The 17,500-nt window shown below is 32.6% G+C and overlaps 1 protein-coding gene and 1 long non-coding RNA gene across 3 annotated transcripts in view; one reads left to right on the top strand and one right to left on the bottom strand.

The window, feature by feature from the left end:
- Positions 1-6,039, top strand: part of LOC137640193 (cylicin-2-like) — a 9,988-nt gene extending 3,949 nt beyond the window's left edge. The window contains exons 4-9 of the mRNA XM_068372727.1: positions 529-724; positions 849-1,104; positions 1,262-1,507; positions 2,870-3,016; positions 4,743-4,883; positions 5,080-6,039. Coding sequence (XP_068228828.1) covers positions 529-724; positions 849-1,104; positions 1,262-1,507; positions 2,870-3,016; positions 4,743-4,883; positions 5,080-5,241 — 1,148 coding nt within the window. The 3' untranslated portion in view covers positions 5,242-6,039. The remainder of the gene's footprint in view (positions 1-528; positions 725-848; positions 1,105-1,261; positions 1,508-2,869; positions 3,017-4,742; positions 4,884-5,079) is intronic.
- Positions 6,040-13,186: 7,147 nt separating this feature from the next.
- Positions 13,187-17,500, bottom strand: part of LOC137640194 (uncharacterized) — a 33,999-nt gene continuing 29,685 nt past the window's right edge. The window contains exons 1-3 of one of the 2 annotated variants that reach the window (XR_011044316.1): positions 14,660-14,798; positions 14,282-14,446; positions 13,187-13,819 (exon numbers count right to left, since the gene is read on the bottom strand). This is a non-coding gene — a long non-coding RNA (uncharacterized lncRNA). Of the gene's footprint in view, positions 13,820-14,281; positions 14,447-14,659; positions 14,799-17,500 lie in introns of those variants that run through there. The other variant, XR_011044315.1, reaches the window with a different exon arrangement.

Here is a 17,500-nt window from a genome sequence, read left to right as displayed (position 1 = left end):
ATCCTCTCTTATTACTCCAGATATCCATATCAGTATTCTCATTTCTACTACATTCATTTTCTCCTCTGTTATCCTCATACTTGCTGTTTCTGTTCCATCTAACATCTCTGGTCTTATAGCTGTCCTATAAACATTTCCATTTAATTTCAGAGGAACATTCTTATCACAGAGAACCCTAGATGCAGATTTCGTTTTCTCATCCTGTCTGGATCTGATGTTTCACCCCTTCATCCATGCTTCCACTGGCCTCTACTATGGACCACAAATCTTGAACAACTGTACTGCCACACATATATTCAGCCTTTGAACTGCTTATTCTCAATCCTCTCCTCTCAAGTGCTGCTCTCCAATTACCTGTCATTCAAATACTTTAAATCTTAAGTGTTCTTGAAATCTACTTCATATTTCTTACCGTTTTTGTGAAGGATCTTTGTTTTTGTCTCTGCTGTTATTCTTACTAACTATGGTACATTTACTCCAGGCTTGGCACTGCAAAGATATATTACAAGAACCATTTTTATATTATAGGTGCTCGCGGTGAAGACGTTGCGCAGGAAAAGGCTGTCACCATTGACGCTAAAGAGCAAGCGCGTTATAATAATTTCATTGACGCCTTCCTTCGAAGACTCAACTCTTATGCCCGCAGCCAGTTCGATCCTCTTTCCGTTGGACTGGCCAAAAAGGCTAAAAAGGGCAAGACCTCGAAGTCAAAGAATGATAAAAAGTGAGAAAATTAACATGTCATTTCTGAATAATGAAATAGGAGGAGTAAATGGTTTCTTTAACTTTTCTTTGATCTGCGTTGTAAAAACTAGATCTTTATTTCTAATATCTGTGTTGGCTTGCAGGAAGAAACCCAAAAAGGCCAAAAAGGACGGAAAGAAACCTGGCAAGGGAACCAAGAAGGGAAGGCATCCAAAAGACCTCGATTTAGACGAGGTCGCTCTATCTGAATCTGAGCCCGAAGTACTGGAGGAGGTAACCCCACTGGAGGAAGAAAGTCACCAGGTTGCCAAGACGGAAGTTGATGAAATCGAAGTATTTGAGATTGACGAAGAAGAAGAAGAAACTGATCTTGATGAAGAGGATGACGAAGTTGAAGAGGTTAGTAGCCTTAGCAGTCAAAAATATGGTTTTTTAAGGAAAATGAAAATAATCTGAATAAGTTGCCTCTATGAATAGATTTGTATGGATTCAAATAAAGTATTGTTTGATATAAAGATCAAAGACACAATAGGTCTAAATTATATATCCTTTGCAGGAATCTCTTGTCAGAGTCGCCCGCGAAGCTGAAGATGCTGCTTCTGATGCCGAAGATGTTTCTCGTCGTGGTAAACCAGCTAAGAGTGGTAGGAAGGGCGCTGCCAAGAAAGGAGGCAAGAAGAAGGGAGGCAAAAAGAAGGGAGGAAAGAAAGGTGGAAAGAAAAGTACAAAGAAAGGAGGAAAGAAAGGTGGAAAGAAGGGTGGAAAGAAGGGTGGAAAGAAAACCAAGAGATCAACAAAGGGGGTAAGGCATTCAATCAGAAGTTATGTTATACATATCTAAGTATCTATACTCAACACAGCAAAAAATGACTGAGAAAGGAGAGCACTGATGCCACCTCTCTACAGATAAGTTGTCTGCTCTCCAACCACTCCCCCCTCACCGTCTGTCTCCTCCAATTTATCAACAATTCTCTCTGGTTATCCCTTCTGACACTCAATTGTTTATATATTCATAGGACTGTTTTTGTTAATAACATTATCTCATTTAGCTTTCATTCATTATTACACCTGTTATTCATGATGATGCCCAAATTGTGCCTTTCTTCTACCCCTGCTCATCATTCACCTCCCTCACGCCCCCCCCCCCCTCACCATTCACGTAACTCTAACCGACCATCCACGTTGTTCACTTTTCCCTTTTATCATAGACTCTGTTTCTTTTTCTTGCATATACTTTATCCCTTCCCATCAGCCTAGGCTTTGCATTCTTCACCGCTCAATCTATAAACCTACTGTTGCTCACTGTCCTTGGGGTTCCCTGCCCAGAGCACACCAACCCCATCCCCTCCTCCCCACAGACAGTTACACACCACACTCACTTGGCGGGAAACCAATTTCTTTAATTCATTACCTATTTTTCTTACCCTTCCTTTAACCAAAGTACACTGCTTCTCTGAGTTAACACTTCGTTATCTCTATTAGGTCTTCTCTTCCTATGTCATAGAAATTAACCCCCTTACATGATTTGTTCTCATTCATTACGAATATGTAACCTCTGGCACATGTGCATGGGAGGGATCCATTCATATTCCATGAGTAGGGTAAGGGGAAACCTTTACAAAGAAAACTTCCTTCAATTTGCTTCAGTGGTGGTATGGAACAAAACTTTGAATAATTTTGTATACAATTTTGGAAATACACAAATTCATATAGAAAGAGAGCAGAAAAGACAGACAGAGATGAAGGTTAAGAATGTGCAACGGGGTTGAAGAAAAGGCAAGCCGGTGTTCTGTGGAGATGTGGCAACAGTTAAGGAATCCATTTGAGACCCTGTGGCCTCTCGTATCAGCCATTTTTCGCTGCATTGAATATGGTAACGCTAATATTCTGTAAAGAATATTAATTTCAAATGTGCTTAATATAATTCAATAATGGTCAATATTACTCCCACAAAATCCTCACAATCATTTTACAATATGGTGTTGAAGCTCTAAGCAATGTGCAAAAATATTTTAGATGTGGAAGTATGTATCAATTTTATTTCACTCTATGTCTTAAAATCAGTTCTCTGAGTTTATTTTAACTATTTTCTATTATGATTGTTGTAGAAAAAAAGAAACTTGGAATTTAAAGGTCAGTCTTACAATACCGTGTCTCATTACAGGGCCAGGCACGCACTTCCCGAGCAACCGTTAAGGGACTTTCTTCCATTCGGAGGTCTGGCGATGTTGTGGTTGTCAACAGGAATGGAAAGAAGGAACTGAGAACAGCGATCACTCTTGGACCAGTTGAACTTTCATTGAACAGAAAAGTAAGTGGACAGGTTTTTCGGTCGTAGGCATATTAAGATTTTGAAAATGGAAAATATCGTGATAGGAAGTCCTTACCATTCCACAAATATCTTAGATACTCAACGAAAAGTGGTCTATTATTTTAGTATACCCTAATAATTTTCATTGTTAGCGTATTCCTCTAAATGGAAGAAATAAAATGGGGGATTGTTTGTTCATATACTCCAAACACCAGGTATTAATTTCAAAACAGTATGACTGAACGAGCAGTAAGATAAGAGGAGGATTGCTAGCTACTCATATAATGAAGACAGAATTTTTTCCAATAACTCTTGAAGAATTTATTCAACTACTGTACTTCCAACTGCTGTATTAATTGAGCTATATTAAAATCTGGTTTTTATCCTCTAATTTCGTGACGGGATTAAGCTTAAAGGATCCTTCTACTTTTGACATGGGATTGTAACAATTATTTTCTAACAATACATCTGAAAATGGTAGTAAATTGTGACCTCAGCTTCTATTTGACCTAACTACATCATCTTTTGTATAGTAACGATAACATTAGCTATGACCTAAGTTGATACACAGTAAAACTTTAATTTGCTAACTAATCACAAGTAAATTGGTTCCTCAGTGATAATGACTTCTGATATGATTTCATGAATTGGTTATTTAGAAAGATCAACTGACTTATCACTTGCCATCTCAAGTAATAACTTGAATTTGATGAGCATATATAAGCTGTCAGTCATAACGAAATAAATCAACAGTCATACAGGCTAATGTATCAACCAGAAGCAAAATTGATACAACCCTCAAATTGAAACAAATTAACTAACCACCTATTATCTAACTTCACTAACCACAGCATAAAATGGTCATGAGTCAAAAGTTTAAACTAATCTATACTCTAACAAGTTCACTAAATTGTTTTTTTTTTTTAATAAACAAAACTAATTTCGAAATGAATTATCAGTAGTTTAAACTGACACGTCCAGTCTCATGGTAAACTGAAACTTTAGTTATTATCTTAAATGATCATCCATATATGAATGTACTAATAAATCAAAGAAGCTCTACATTAAATATTATTCATTTATCACAAAGAATTGAATGATTTAACGTAAACTAACCAATAAAGGGAGACAAACTGAATAAAGATTCATGAAAAAAGTCGAGGATTCCATTCCATCACAAGCAATAAAACAAACTGTTCTACAATAACGGCTTAAATGGATTTAATAATCAGATAATTAAATGATTGAACTCTATAAGGCATAAATTGACTCACATACCATAGGCTGAAACAGATGCTTCAGCAATAAAAATGAAAGTAAACTTCCATGAAGAAGCATCTTATTAACGTTACTTATCCTTATCCTTAACTTAACTTTAACCAATGTATAAAACCAAAACAGGTTTGGAGACTCAATCATTCTCTCCATTTCTGTCACGTTTGTATAGTTTCATGATTATAGTAATGTGCTGCAAAAGACAAAAATAATCCCTCTGTACTAACAACCACCCTAAGCTGAGATGCCCTTACTAGTAAATTTTTACTAGATTCTTTTCTCTTTTTCTTGTGAATATGTATATTGATTTATAACCTTCTGTATTTTAAGAAAAGCATTTTATCCCCACGTTAATTTTCGCTACTCATTAATAATTTGTAGCGATTGGTTGATTCATTTAGCAATATCCTGCAAATGTTAACTTATCGCTCTTCACTATCTTTGCCCTCAGTTCGGTAAGGGAATGAGTGCCACCACCAAAGAAGCAAGGGCCATTTCACCAGAACTCACTGGTAAACTGTACATCCAAGTGGCCGAGAGTGGAAAAGTTAAGGTCTCCAAATTCTACGTCGCTCGTCCAGCTATTGTCCAAGTATGTATAGAGCTTACTTTAATCTCTTCATGAGACCCTTATGAATCCATTTATAATTTTCAACGTTACTCACGTCCCACTTGTTACGGGTAGCTTAGGACAAATATATTTTCATTGCATAAATTTCGTATTAAGTGTATGATAGTACTTTAATATATTGGCCTAGTTTTTAAATTCTTCCATTCTTCATAAACAGGTCGATGGAACCCTTCACAAGACAGATAAGGATGGCAAGAAGGACAACAACTTCATGGAGAACTCCCTCAACAGGATCTCCCCAATCGCTAGCCATAAGCTGATGGTCGCCAGCCGAAAGATTCTTTCTACTGGTGAAGCTAAGAGCAATGCAGAGGAGTAAAAAGAGAACGCAGTTGATTCGTTAGAAATGAATGGATTTCTCTGACTTAAATTCTAAAAAGTGGAATTGCTGGAAATTCAGTTTTCGTTTTCTCTCAGGGTTTATTTTGGTTCTTGTTTTTTTCATAGTTGATCTCACATTAAATGTTATTTGTTTCCGGCCTTTAGGCTCTATGTGAGGTTACACTAAATCAATCCTCAACAATTGTTCTCATAAGAAAATATAGAAAAACAATAAAAAGTCAGAAAATTACAAAATGTAAGAAAATAAAAGTACCTGACAGATCCTCTTCAGAATGTGCACTTCTGAAGATCTTCTGACAAGTTTATCTTGGACCTAAAAGGCAGCCGACCTCAAACGCTTGACCTCTGACCACGAAACTGACCACCGCCGTACTCTCTATCTCAGCAAGCTCTCTTAAATTCATCCCCTGATTAAGAATAAAAAAAGGAAGAAGAAGAAAGGGAAGAAAAAAAAAAGAATTAAAAAGTGTTGAACGAAAGAAGAAAAATATGAAAGCTTTCGTGAGATTCCTTGTGAATCCTTTTATACCATTGTTGCCTTTATAGGACTTTAGAAGGAATCTCCCGAGCAGAGGTTGACTTGAAGAGGCCACAAAGATGAGGTACAAAGGATTCTGACGCATCGGTCTGCCATCAAAGAAGAAACTTGACGATACAGTGAAATATCGATACATTGTCTCTTGCCCCACATTTGCTCTGTAGCCCACAGCGAGCTGGTACTCGCATCATTATATTTATTTGTTATTAATTTATTGTTATATCATTAGTAAAGTAGGCTAAGTATAACATTGATTTTTTTTACCCCTCTAAAAAGAAAAAGAAATAACGTGTGTATTATGTTAACCCCAAAAAGTAAGTAAGAAATAAGGCTAAGACTGGGTGATGCCTACACAGGACACAAGTAGTCTGCTGTGATCTTTCCCAGCTATGGATAAAAGAGAGTATTTTGCTTGTACTCAAAACAATGATAAAGTGTTGAGAAGAAAATTAGCGTACCATCAATAATAGTATGGAAAGAATAAAATTAGAAGAAATCCTGAATTGATTTCTAATCAACATTGGAAACAAACAAGAAAGGAAACCGAAGTAGTTTGTTATTCTAGGGCTGATTTGTTGATTAAATGAGTGATTATTATGGTCAACGAAAATTGGAGTAGGAGGACCACAGAGATACTGAAAGATTTCCTTCAATCCACACGAGCATTGATGATTATTTGAAATTCAACAATCGCCAATTTTCACGCCCAATCTCCAATCAATAATGAAGCTAATAATATACAATTAATTAGAAATATTCTTAAAATATCCATGTAAAGTTTCAGATACACAAAATCCAAAAGAATTTTTTAACCTGATGGCAACATCACAAGAGAGATATATACAAACCATAAAAAAATGATAGCGTAATCGATAACACAAATACGCACACACATATACAGTATGTATATATATATATATATATATATATATATATATATATATATATATATATATATATAAAACTCCTAACCTAATAACTCTCTGCTTATTGCCTAAGTGTGGTCCACTAACACACTAAGTACTGCGTGATATTGTTTTTAATTGGTTTCTATCATAGTATAAATATTGTATTATAGTATGAACACATTTCAGTAAATGTACAGTGCATGTACACTCATGTACGTAAGACTCCGGCACACGTAACACTAGTCATTGACACACTTAAAGGTAAATAACGTACTATAAAAACAAAACAGTGTTGTTCCTATCTAATATAAAAGTTGCAAATACTGAAGCATATATTTCTGTAATATATGTACAGTACTATCACTACAGTACAGCCTAATTAGCTAAGGTGACACTCATAAGTGTTTGATGTTTTCGTCAGGTTAACTCGTGAAGCTGAAACTCACTGTACTCATAATTTATATCTACATTGCTATTGTAAAATACTGTATTTCATGTACAGTACTACACAGTACTTAATATAACAATAGTACTAGTGTATTACACAATAATACAATAAAAAAATAAAAAGTAAAAGTATCAGTACAACACTATTAACCATTTATTTATGAAAGTCTACGTAATAAGTATGGAGCATGATGCTACTCTTTGACCTGTCGAATGTTTGGTGCATAGGGTACCGTAATGTACTGTACATATTACATTTTATACTAAAATCAATACAAGCACACAGGATATGTACAGATTTTTCACATCAAAATGGGATTCAGCACAGGAAGGAACGAAGTAGAAGATGGACACGTGAGGATAGAGGATTCAAGACTAAGGCCGAGAGAGCGAGAGATGGGGTGCTGAGATGTGGGGGAGAGGAAAATTGCAGAATGGATGCTGGGTGCAAAGGAGAGAGGTCGGTTTGAAATCGTTTGGCCAAGAGAGTAATTTTCGCGAAACCGCGAATATACAATTTTTTATTTAATAGGTTACATGGTTCTCTGTGTCGCAAATAATCGTAATTGCAAAGAACAAACTCCCAAATAGGGTGGGCTGACTGTATATATATATATATATATATATATATATATATATATGTATATATATATATATATATATATATATATATATATATATATATATATATATGTATATATATATATATATATATATATATATATATATATATATACTGTATATATACTGTATACTGTATATATATATATATATATATATATATATATATATATATATATATATATATATATATATACACATGGTTAGATACTGTATATATATATATATATACATATATATATATATATATATATATATATATATATATATATATATATATATACTGTATATTTATATAGATATAGATATAGATAAATAGATATATAGATATATAGAAATATAACATTATATATATATATATATATATATATATATATATATATATATATACATACACGTATATATATATATATATATATATATATATATATATATATATATAATATATATATATATATATATATATATATATATATATATACATACACATATATATATATATATATATATATATATAAATATATATATATATATATATAAAAATATATATATATATATATATATATATAAATATATATATATATATATATATATATATATATATATATATATATAAATATATATATATATATATATATATATATATATATATATATATATATATATATATATATATATATATAATCCCCTAAAGGGAAAAAATGCACGTTCAAGACCACCTTAATTAAGGTTTAACTAAAATTGGCCACTTCAGAAAAAGGAAGAATTGCTGGTAACATTTTGATGATCAAGGTAACCATTATGTCCCTTGTGAAATCATAAAACTTCAAAGTATCAACATTAATAAAGATTAGCAGCAGTAAAACGAGGCAGAAATGGGGAAAATCCTATCGAATTTACTAACGCAATCAGTGCCATAGAAAGAAACTGGTCTACGAACTACGATACGAAAGAATAAAAACACTCGAAAATATCAACAACTTTATGGGATATATCTAGAAAGGCACTTTTCCACTTGATCTATATAAATCTCACAAACTTTACGAGTAACACAAAATGCGTTATGATTTTATTATCATCATCCTTGTTTACGTAATTGCATTATTTACTGCATTGAGTTGATCTACAAAAACCTCAATTTTGTCTGTTTAATAAAATGGAATGCGTGTGTTTTTAAATAAGTCTTCCTTATGAATGCAACAACGTAATTTGTTCTTTCGTCATCCCGTGTCTTTTTAAGTTATTTTTTAGCAATATGATATAAGACAGAATTTGCCAAAACACCAGAAACTAAAACCACCCTTTAATAGATAATGGAAAGGGAAATTAAATACTAGAAATTGTTTTGTTCCTTTGATCTCCAATAAGTTCTTTCAATGAAAACTATGCAACTTTTAATATATATATATATATATATATATATATATATATATATATATATATATATATATATATATATATATATATATATATATACATAAACTAAACGGCAACTTAGACTAAGATTCTTGTATGCACAATTTTATATGCTCACAATCTAATCCCTAGATATTTTCAAGATATTTTAATTTCATTCCCAGTGTCTAAATTTGATAAACATGATAATACCATGTGGAAATTTTTTTTAACCATAAATACTCTTAACCAAAAGCTATATTAGAGGACCATTATTTTTCACTGTTAAAAAGACTAACCATTCTGTGTCTGCACCATGAGAGTAATATATTTATTGGACGTATGCAATGTTCAATTACAATTTTACAATATCTTACAATTGTTTAGTCCTAAACTATATTAATTTTCTACTTTTTTCGTCTGTTAATAATTCAAAGTTGTTCAATATGGATGAATAAATAGATAAATGGCGCCATGATATAATTTCTTTTTAATAATCAATTTCTTGTAATATCACCTACCGGGAAAATAGTTATAAGTAACTGCCTGTCGATGGCCTTTTCCTTAAACTATACATACTTTTAATAGGCCTACTTGGTTTTAATTATCTTGAAAGAGTTGACGTGCCGTCGTATTTTGTTAGTATAACGTATGTGCTGATACTAGCAAAAAAAAAAATAATACAAATACACAATGTTTGTTTATCTCAAATCATAGTCACATCAATCTTAAGAAGTATTATAATTTTCACTGAAAAACTGAAACTTGAAGGAAAATTTAAGTTCCTATGGATATCTATGACAAAACTAAAGGAATATCCCGACACTGAAAGTAGGAGACAAAGTTATGGTTGAAAATATAAAAAGTAACTGATAAAGATACAAGATTATTAGTTAAACTGTGGAGCTTTCATTACTTATGTATTGAATATATTGCTATAACCTATAAGCAAGCGATATAATAGAAATCATATTCACTACATTTGTAATGAAAGTTATGTTCTAGAAATTTCACAGTTTTTGAGTTACTAATATTTCAGCTTAATATGTATATTTGTATATATGTAATTGTTATTACCTCTTAAATATGAACCCAGAATAATACCAAAGTCTCAGGCCTTAAAAGTCTTAAGTAAAGAAGGCTAAATATAATAGTTACCCAAATACAGTAAAAAGAGTTTAATAGAAAACTAGGTATCTCAAGCTAAAGAAAACGATAACACTTATTACTTTTATGAGTAACTAATATATTTAAAAGGATGACCGTTATTCCCATCTTTCGTTTTTGTTCCAGAATTTTCAGCATTCTATTCCCAAGCGTGAATACAGTACTTTAAAAAAGAAGGGGTTGGAAAACATGACCAAAGCAACTGTAGAAGTTTTAAGCAATTCCAGAGCTATTTTTTTTTTTATTTCACCTTATACTTATATATTATTAGGTGAAAATGCATTATTCAATAACAACATCCCGATATATTTTATTTAAAACTTACGTAATCAGCACTGACACGCACTATACCTAAATTCAAGTGTAACAGTTTCCTAAAAGGATTAGAATCTCTTCATAGAAAATACATTCAAGATGGGACTAAACCCTACACCGGGAGAAGAAAGATTCCGAACTTCCCCATCATTTTTATTGAAAAGAAAACATTAGATTTTGGCAATTGATATGTGATTTTTCCTGATATTGATATAAAAGGACTAATAGTTATTTTGTGATTATTATGGTAATGCTAATGTATAATGGATACGACTCTCTCTCTCTCTCTCTCTCTCTCTCTCTCTCTCTCTCTCTCTCTCTCTCTCTCTCTCTCTCTCTCTCTCTCATAAAATAAATCAAGAGAATTAAGCCGATTCCAACTATGTTGCAGTTACTCTTGTCTATTGCGCATGATTACCTACCAAGACATTTTTAACCAAGGACTATTTATTGATATTATCCCTAAAAGACATGACTTTCATGCTTTTAGCCATAAATAGTTATGATGTCAAACTATCTCTGACTTGAGAATGAAGACACCAAGGGAAATTCGTTGTATAAAAACGGTAATGTATAGGAGTCGATAGGAAGAAGAAAAAAAAATGTCCATTAAAGGGGATAAGCGTTCATTTTGACTCTACTATGCACATTTATGACCATATCAAGTATTGTAATTTGAATGGTTTTGACACTAATGCTCGTGAATGTTGAATTTACTTTTAAATGTTAAATCACAAATAGTTTTCAACTTTTAAGCAAGAGGACCGTAGTAGGAAAACTCATAAAATAACTTGAGAATGAAACCTTAAAATAAAGTAACGTTCAAAATTACTATTTTCTCACACATATGTCGAGTTAAGCAGTCAAACATTTTCCCTGTAAATTACAATAAAACTTTTTTTTTTTTCTTTTAAAAATGTGGAACGCAACTCTGCGTGACAACCTCCCTCCCCCTCAGGATCCATAGTGTGTCATCTCTAAATAAAAGGCTATTCCCTCTATCAGTTAAACAACAGTTTGTAAAAGCTAGAAATAAAATATCCTGAGCTTCTAAAAAAAATTCTATGAAAATATTGCTGTTGGGTTAAACCCTCTCCGCAATGAAAAAGTAGCTAGTTCCTTTTAATATAGAACGGTCCTTTAAACTATCTACATCGTTGTACAGAATGAAAACAAAGTAGCCTATGATTTTTAAGAACTTAAAAACTTTAAATATGATTCTTATTAAGTTTTCAGGAAAAAAAAAAAAGTCATCAGTTTTGAAAGCCTCATAATTCTTAAACTTCAGAATTATCCGAATTATCTACTGCACCTGTTAGCCCCATAAACAACTATTCCTTACAACTTTTTTCCCCAGGTACGAACTCCTACCTGACCGTTGTTCTGTATCCTAAATGACTCCTTCATATATATACATTTAGATAAAGGAAGATGATCAACGTAATCTTTACCATGTCTCAAGATTGATATTTAATGTTTAGTCACGTCTTAAAGGCTTTAGCTTTAAACTTTAATTGGTTGAAACTAAACTAAAACAAAATGTTATAAAATTTCGAAAGAAAAACCTTGGGACAAAATTATTATATTCCTTAGAATTGGCTCTACCAGTTTCTTAACATAATTTAATCAAATGTTTTTTTTCTTTAAGTTATCTAAAATATCAGTACAGGTAAAATTCATCATTGTACGATTATCAACCCATTGTCCTATCGTCTATTTCCCAGGCTTCCAATGTTGGAACAAAAAGAAAAAGGCTTAATTGTATTGAAATACTAACACTCCCAAAACAAATGATCTCATTACCAAAAGAAAAAAAAATACATTATGGTACGATTAAAAGAATTAAAGGGAAACTATAAAACGCTACAGTTTAACTTAAAGTTCATGAATTCTTCAGTTCTTTCCCTGAACACATATGCCTTTAATGGCGATACAATCCCTTAACTAAAACACTCTTCATTAAATTCCCCCTGTACACTATATTTCAAGAGATTTTAAAACAATCACCTTACAGAAGGGTCGTGAATCTAACCAATCTCTTTGTCAGTGCATTACTTAACTCGACAATACCATTAAGGATGTTAGTTCACAACACCAAACTTCTAACCCTAGTTAAAGATCTTCTAGAGTACCGCTGCATAACTCCGAATAATTTTAGATAAAGTTTGTTGATTTATTAAAAAACCTTTATATATATGTAACAGAAATTACACAAGTATCATAATTCATCTTCCTGAGCAACTCAAAGTAACAATTTCTTTTCAGTCACCCAACCCAAGGTTTCTCATTTGTAAATACTAACAGGAAATTTTAAATTAAATTCTTGTTTCATATACTTGTGCTCATACTATTTTTCAGAAGTCAACATTATAAAAGCCAAGACGACTTTAAAACCAGAATTTTAGTAATTAAGAAAAATGGCAGTTAAATTTCTTGACCCTAAGAGTTAGAAGCCGTGAAACTAAAAATTTACCATAACATTTTAAATAAATTTCTGTAATAGCTTATATCAAGCAAATAGAACAACCATGAAGTAGCGAAGATAAGTTTATTTGAAGAGATTTCACAATTAAACCTTTAAAAGGAAAAAAAAAATGGATTCAAACAACCATCAATTAGATATGACCATGATAAGACTTCATTCTGCTGAAGAAGACTTCATAGATCATTAATCATTCCAATGAACGATTTAAGAAATCGACAAAGTTCAAATTTCCTTCTGTTTAACTCTTGCAGATTTTATCAAGATTAGCTAATAAAACCGGAAGAAATTTCACTTATAATATTTCAAAATTACTAGCGTTGGCAGTCAATTTGTCAAATACCTCTATAAAGAGCAAATATTTGTTACAACTTAACAACCTATTTACCGGAATTTCTAAGTTTTCCAAATCTTTCAGTAAAATCCAGATTCTCAAACATTTTAATGGACATCTTTATCCAAATATTAGAGCCTTCTGTGAGAGTTCCAGTAACCATCTTGGAGTAAATAGTGCAGATCCAAGCAGAATTTCCAGTAAAAACCTTTAGTATTTCTAGAATATCTGATGGAGTTTCCAGTAGCAATCTTCAACCAATAAAACCAAACCAAATATTGCTTGGTAGAAACTGGATGTCACTGATTCACCGTATTCATGCTTCATCTTGAAGTCGCTCCATCAAATCTGAAAGGTCAATTATCAGAAAAGTTTCTACTAAAAGTCAGTTATCCCTACATAAAAGATCTTTATATTAAATTAGATATTGTAATAGCTTATACTAAAATTATATTCGTACAACAAAGCTTACATACAAATACTTTCAAAATAAGAATTTATTGATAATATGATATTAAGATATGGAAAAAACCATTATATGAATAGCAAAGGAGTTAAAAACTTTCCACTAGGTTCGTGATCAACTGACCAAGTGAACTGCAAACCTAAATAAAATACAAAACAATTTAACAACTCACCAAACTTAAAACTAAGGGGATTAAAAGCAAGCCTCCCTATAGCGCACGGTAGACCTCTTACGGTCTACCGTCCGCTATAGGGAACGTCCTCCCACGATTAGGGGCGCCGCCCCTAATCGGGGAGGACTGGCTTGCTTTGGGATTGCATAAAATCAAGCAAAACAATACTTGCCTTTTAGTTCAGATGGAAAAATACTTCACCAGATTCCAGCGATGTCATTGGTCAATCTATTAAACCGACATATGGGTCGATAGGAAAGGATAGTATAGACAACAGCATTTTTCTCCATCCAGATAAAGATACAACGCACAGATAATCAGGGGATCCCAACCTTTCCTGAAAGGTAAAATATAAACCCAATATTAATACAGAAGTATCAAAAAAAACATTGTGTACAGATAAATACCTAAAAACCCCGTATGTTAAGACACGGGTATTTGACAGTGTTGAGTAATTACTTATATATCAACAGCCCACCAAAATTGCCGAACGACACCAAAACAAAAGATAGCACAGGTGAATATAAACACAAAACAGTTCTTTACTTACCGACTTGACAAACGTAGAGCGAGTCACGTATACCGGTTACCACCAACCCCCAAACTGTTCAGGGAAGCGGCAGAGCAGCCTGAGAAAGCTTCGATATGTCAAGCCAAGGACTCTAAAACAGAGGACGACAGTACCCCGCCCAATAGTATCCATAGCAACGTAACCATCACTCGCTAGGTCCATTTCTTAAAAGAAAACTTTACAGCGGGCGAGAATTAAAGTTATTTTCACAGAATAATCGATTTCCTTATAACTACTATGTTCTCGCTTTATTGACAGTTCAATTATCTGGCTCGATTACATATATGTGGAAAAATACGTGTTTTATATATATATATATATATATATATATATATATATATATATATATATATATATATATATATATATATATATATATATATATATATATATATATACAGTATATGTGTGTGTGTGTGTGTGTGTGTGTGTTTGTATGCAAGTGGTAATCACTGTTTCCGTTTGGTGAGTTTCTTGATCTTGAAATTTATTTTTCAACAGTTGTTTAGTAAATCGGATTATTCTATTTATTGCATGGGTGCACGTATTATCTGACCATGGAGAATGAGTTTTACTTGTATGTCGCTCCTGAGTGATTCTTCAATTTTTGGCAAAATTGAGAGAGAGAGAGAGAGAGAGAGAGAGAGAGAGAGAGAGAGAGAGAGAGAGAGAGATCAAATAGCCTTCGGAAGTAGCCTATATGAGACAATACGAGAGTGAAATTTTTCACAGAAATGTGAGAGTAGCGGTCTCGCCAGGTAGTATGATGAGGGCTAAGCCAATGTTAGATTTTCCATACAGCTTAATTAAAATATTCATAATAAATATGATGAAAGACAAAAAAAAAAAAAAAAAAAAATGAATAGCAGCCAATATAGGAAAGTATGTGATTTTTTTTTTTACTTTTATTAAGAAATTTTATAGTTACACCTTGTCTACTTTTATACAAACACATTTATAATATGATCATTTATACTTCTCATGTTAGTTATCACAATGTGATTGATATAGGCATGACCACCTCTCAGGATGTTTTCTGCTAATTTTTTTAAAATCACATTTCCTGATAACTTATGTCTTGGGTTGTGTCAAAAATATAGCGACCATCCTCAACTTAGAGCCGTTCTCACATAGGGGCCAAACCCCCCCCCCCCCCCCCCCCCCACCTCTTCCCACTATGCTCAATTCCGCCTCACATAATTCTACATTAAGCCTTATATAGGCTGTCAAAAATATTCAGACTTTCATAAAATTTTGCAGGGAATATTGCAATATATCAAGAAACATTATTAAAGAGCAAAAATTACGACAGTATAATATGTATTTTGAAAGTAATACAAAATGTACAAATACAAACAGAAAAAAAAATCTTAATTTTAACATATTTTTCTTTGCAAACGAAGTCCTCTCTGGAAGATATAACTAATCTATAATTACATATTGCATTATAAATACTTCCTTGTTACATACGTTTTCATTAAGCCTGTGTTGACATTTCTTACAGCCAAAGTTTACGTTACACCGAAATAAATACCAAAACTTCTCTATCCGCTTCAAACTAATAAATCCAAATAATTAAGTGATGTTTCTTTCTCCTGACAATTACCATACTTATTATAAAGGATGAAGTGACTAATTTTTATGGAAAATTTCAAGGTATTTGTTCATATGTACTTAGAAGTTAATAATTATTTTTCATATCTATTTATTCATTTATTTATTGACATGTTTATCATGAAAGTTGCCGACGAAAGTTTTTACATAAAAACAAATGCCCAAGAAATAAAGGCCAAGAAACTCAGTGGTTCAACTATAGTCACGAGTATACGGCCAGTAGTCACTTTTGATCTTTGCAAAGTTTCCACCATGCAAAAGAGTTCTTGTGCAATGAAGAGAGTTAATTACCAAGAGTGCATCTTGAATAGAGCTTATTGTACAATATCCGAAATTACCATTTCCTCAGGAGTTTGGTTTTCACATAAATTCTGACAGAAATAAACTTGAACCGTTATGGTTTGAGGGAGACATCATCTCCAAAGATCTCGAGATGAGGAAGGAGACGAAACAAAGTGCGATGATTTCAATATAAGTGATGATCATGATGATTATGAATTTGATGATGAGGATTAACCAGATGAATCAGACAGTGATCAATCATGTGCTGTTGACATGAATATTTTTTTTTTAAATCTATAATTCTTAGTTTTATAAAAGAAAAAAGTTTGAAGATACAATCAGCCATTCACCTATGCTTACATAGTATAATTCAGCTCATTATGACTCAATTTACCTTCAATGAGTACATTTTATACAGCTAGTATGCAAGTAAGCCAAGTCATGAATAGTGGAGTGTGGACATTTATTAATTTACGTGTGCCTCCCCAAGCGCCCATCCTCGATGGGGAAGTAACTTATCAGTTCCGTCTGGGGGTTTGACCTCAATATGAGCAGGTTTCTACATCGAGAAAAGTTTCTCTTGAGTGAATTCTAAGTTGGCCTCCTTCCCTAGGATTCCTATATCACGCACCGCGATCGGTGGAAATCTTCAGTTGCTTGGAGATCTTGGGAGTGTAAAGAGGTGCGTAAACAGTGACTGTAGATGATATTGTCTGTGGGTTGCCGGCTCTGCTAGCCGCTGCTGGTGAGGGATATTGTCCGGAACTTGACGTATCATCAAGACGAAAAAGAAACCTTTAGCGGTGCTGGACGTCCGATGTGACGAGAGTCTTTATCGCCATCATCTGTGTCCAATATATTTACGTTGAAAAAGTAATTCAATTGCGTCAATTTACAATATTTTACTCAGCTTTTGATTATTAA

The sequence above is a fragment of the Palaemon carinicauda genome, chromosome 4, assembly GCF_036898095.1.
Source record: "Palaemon carinicauda isolate YSFRI2023 chromosome 4, ASM3689809v2, whole genome shotgun sequence".
NCBI lineage: Eukaryota > Metazoa > Arthropoda > Malacostraca > Decapoda > Palaemonidae > Palaemon > Palaemon carinicauda.
The sequence above is the reverse complement of the archived record's forward strand: the minus strand, read 5'-3'. Positions and strand labels throughout refer to the sequence as shown.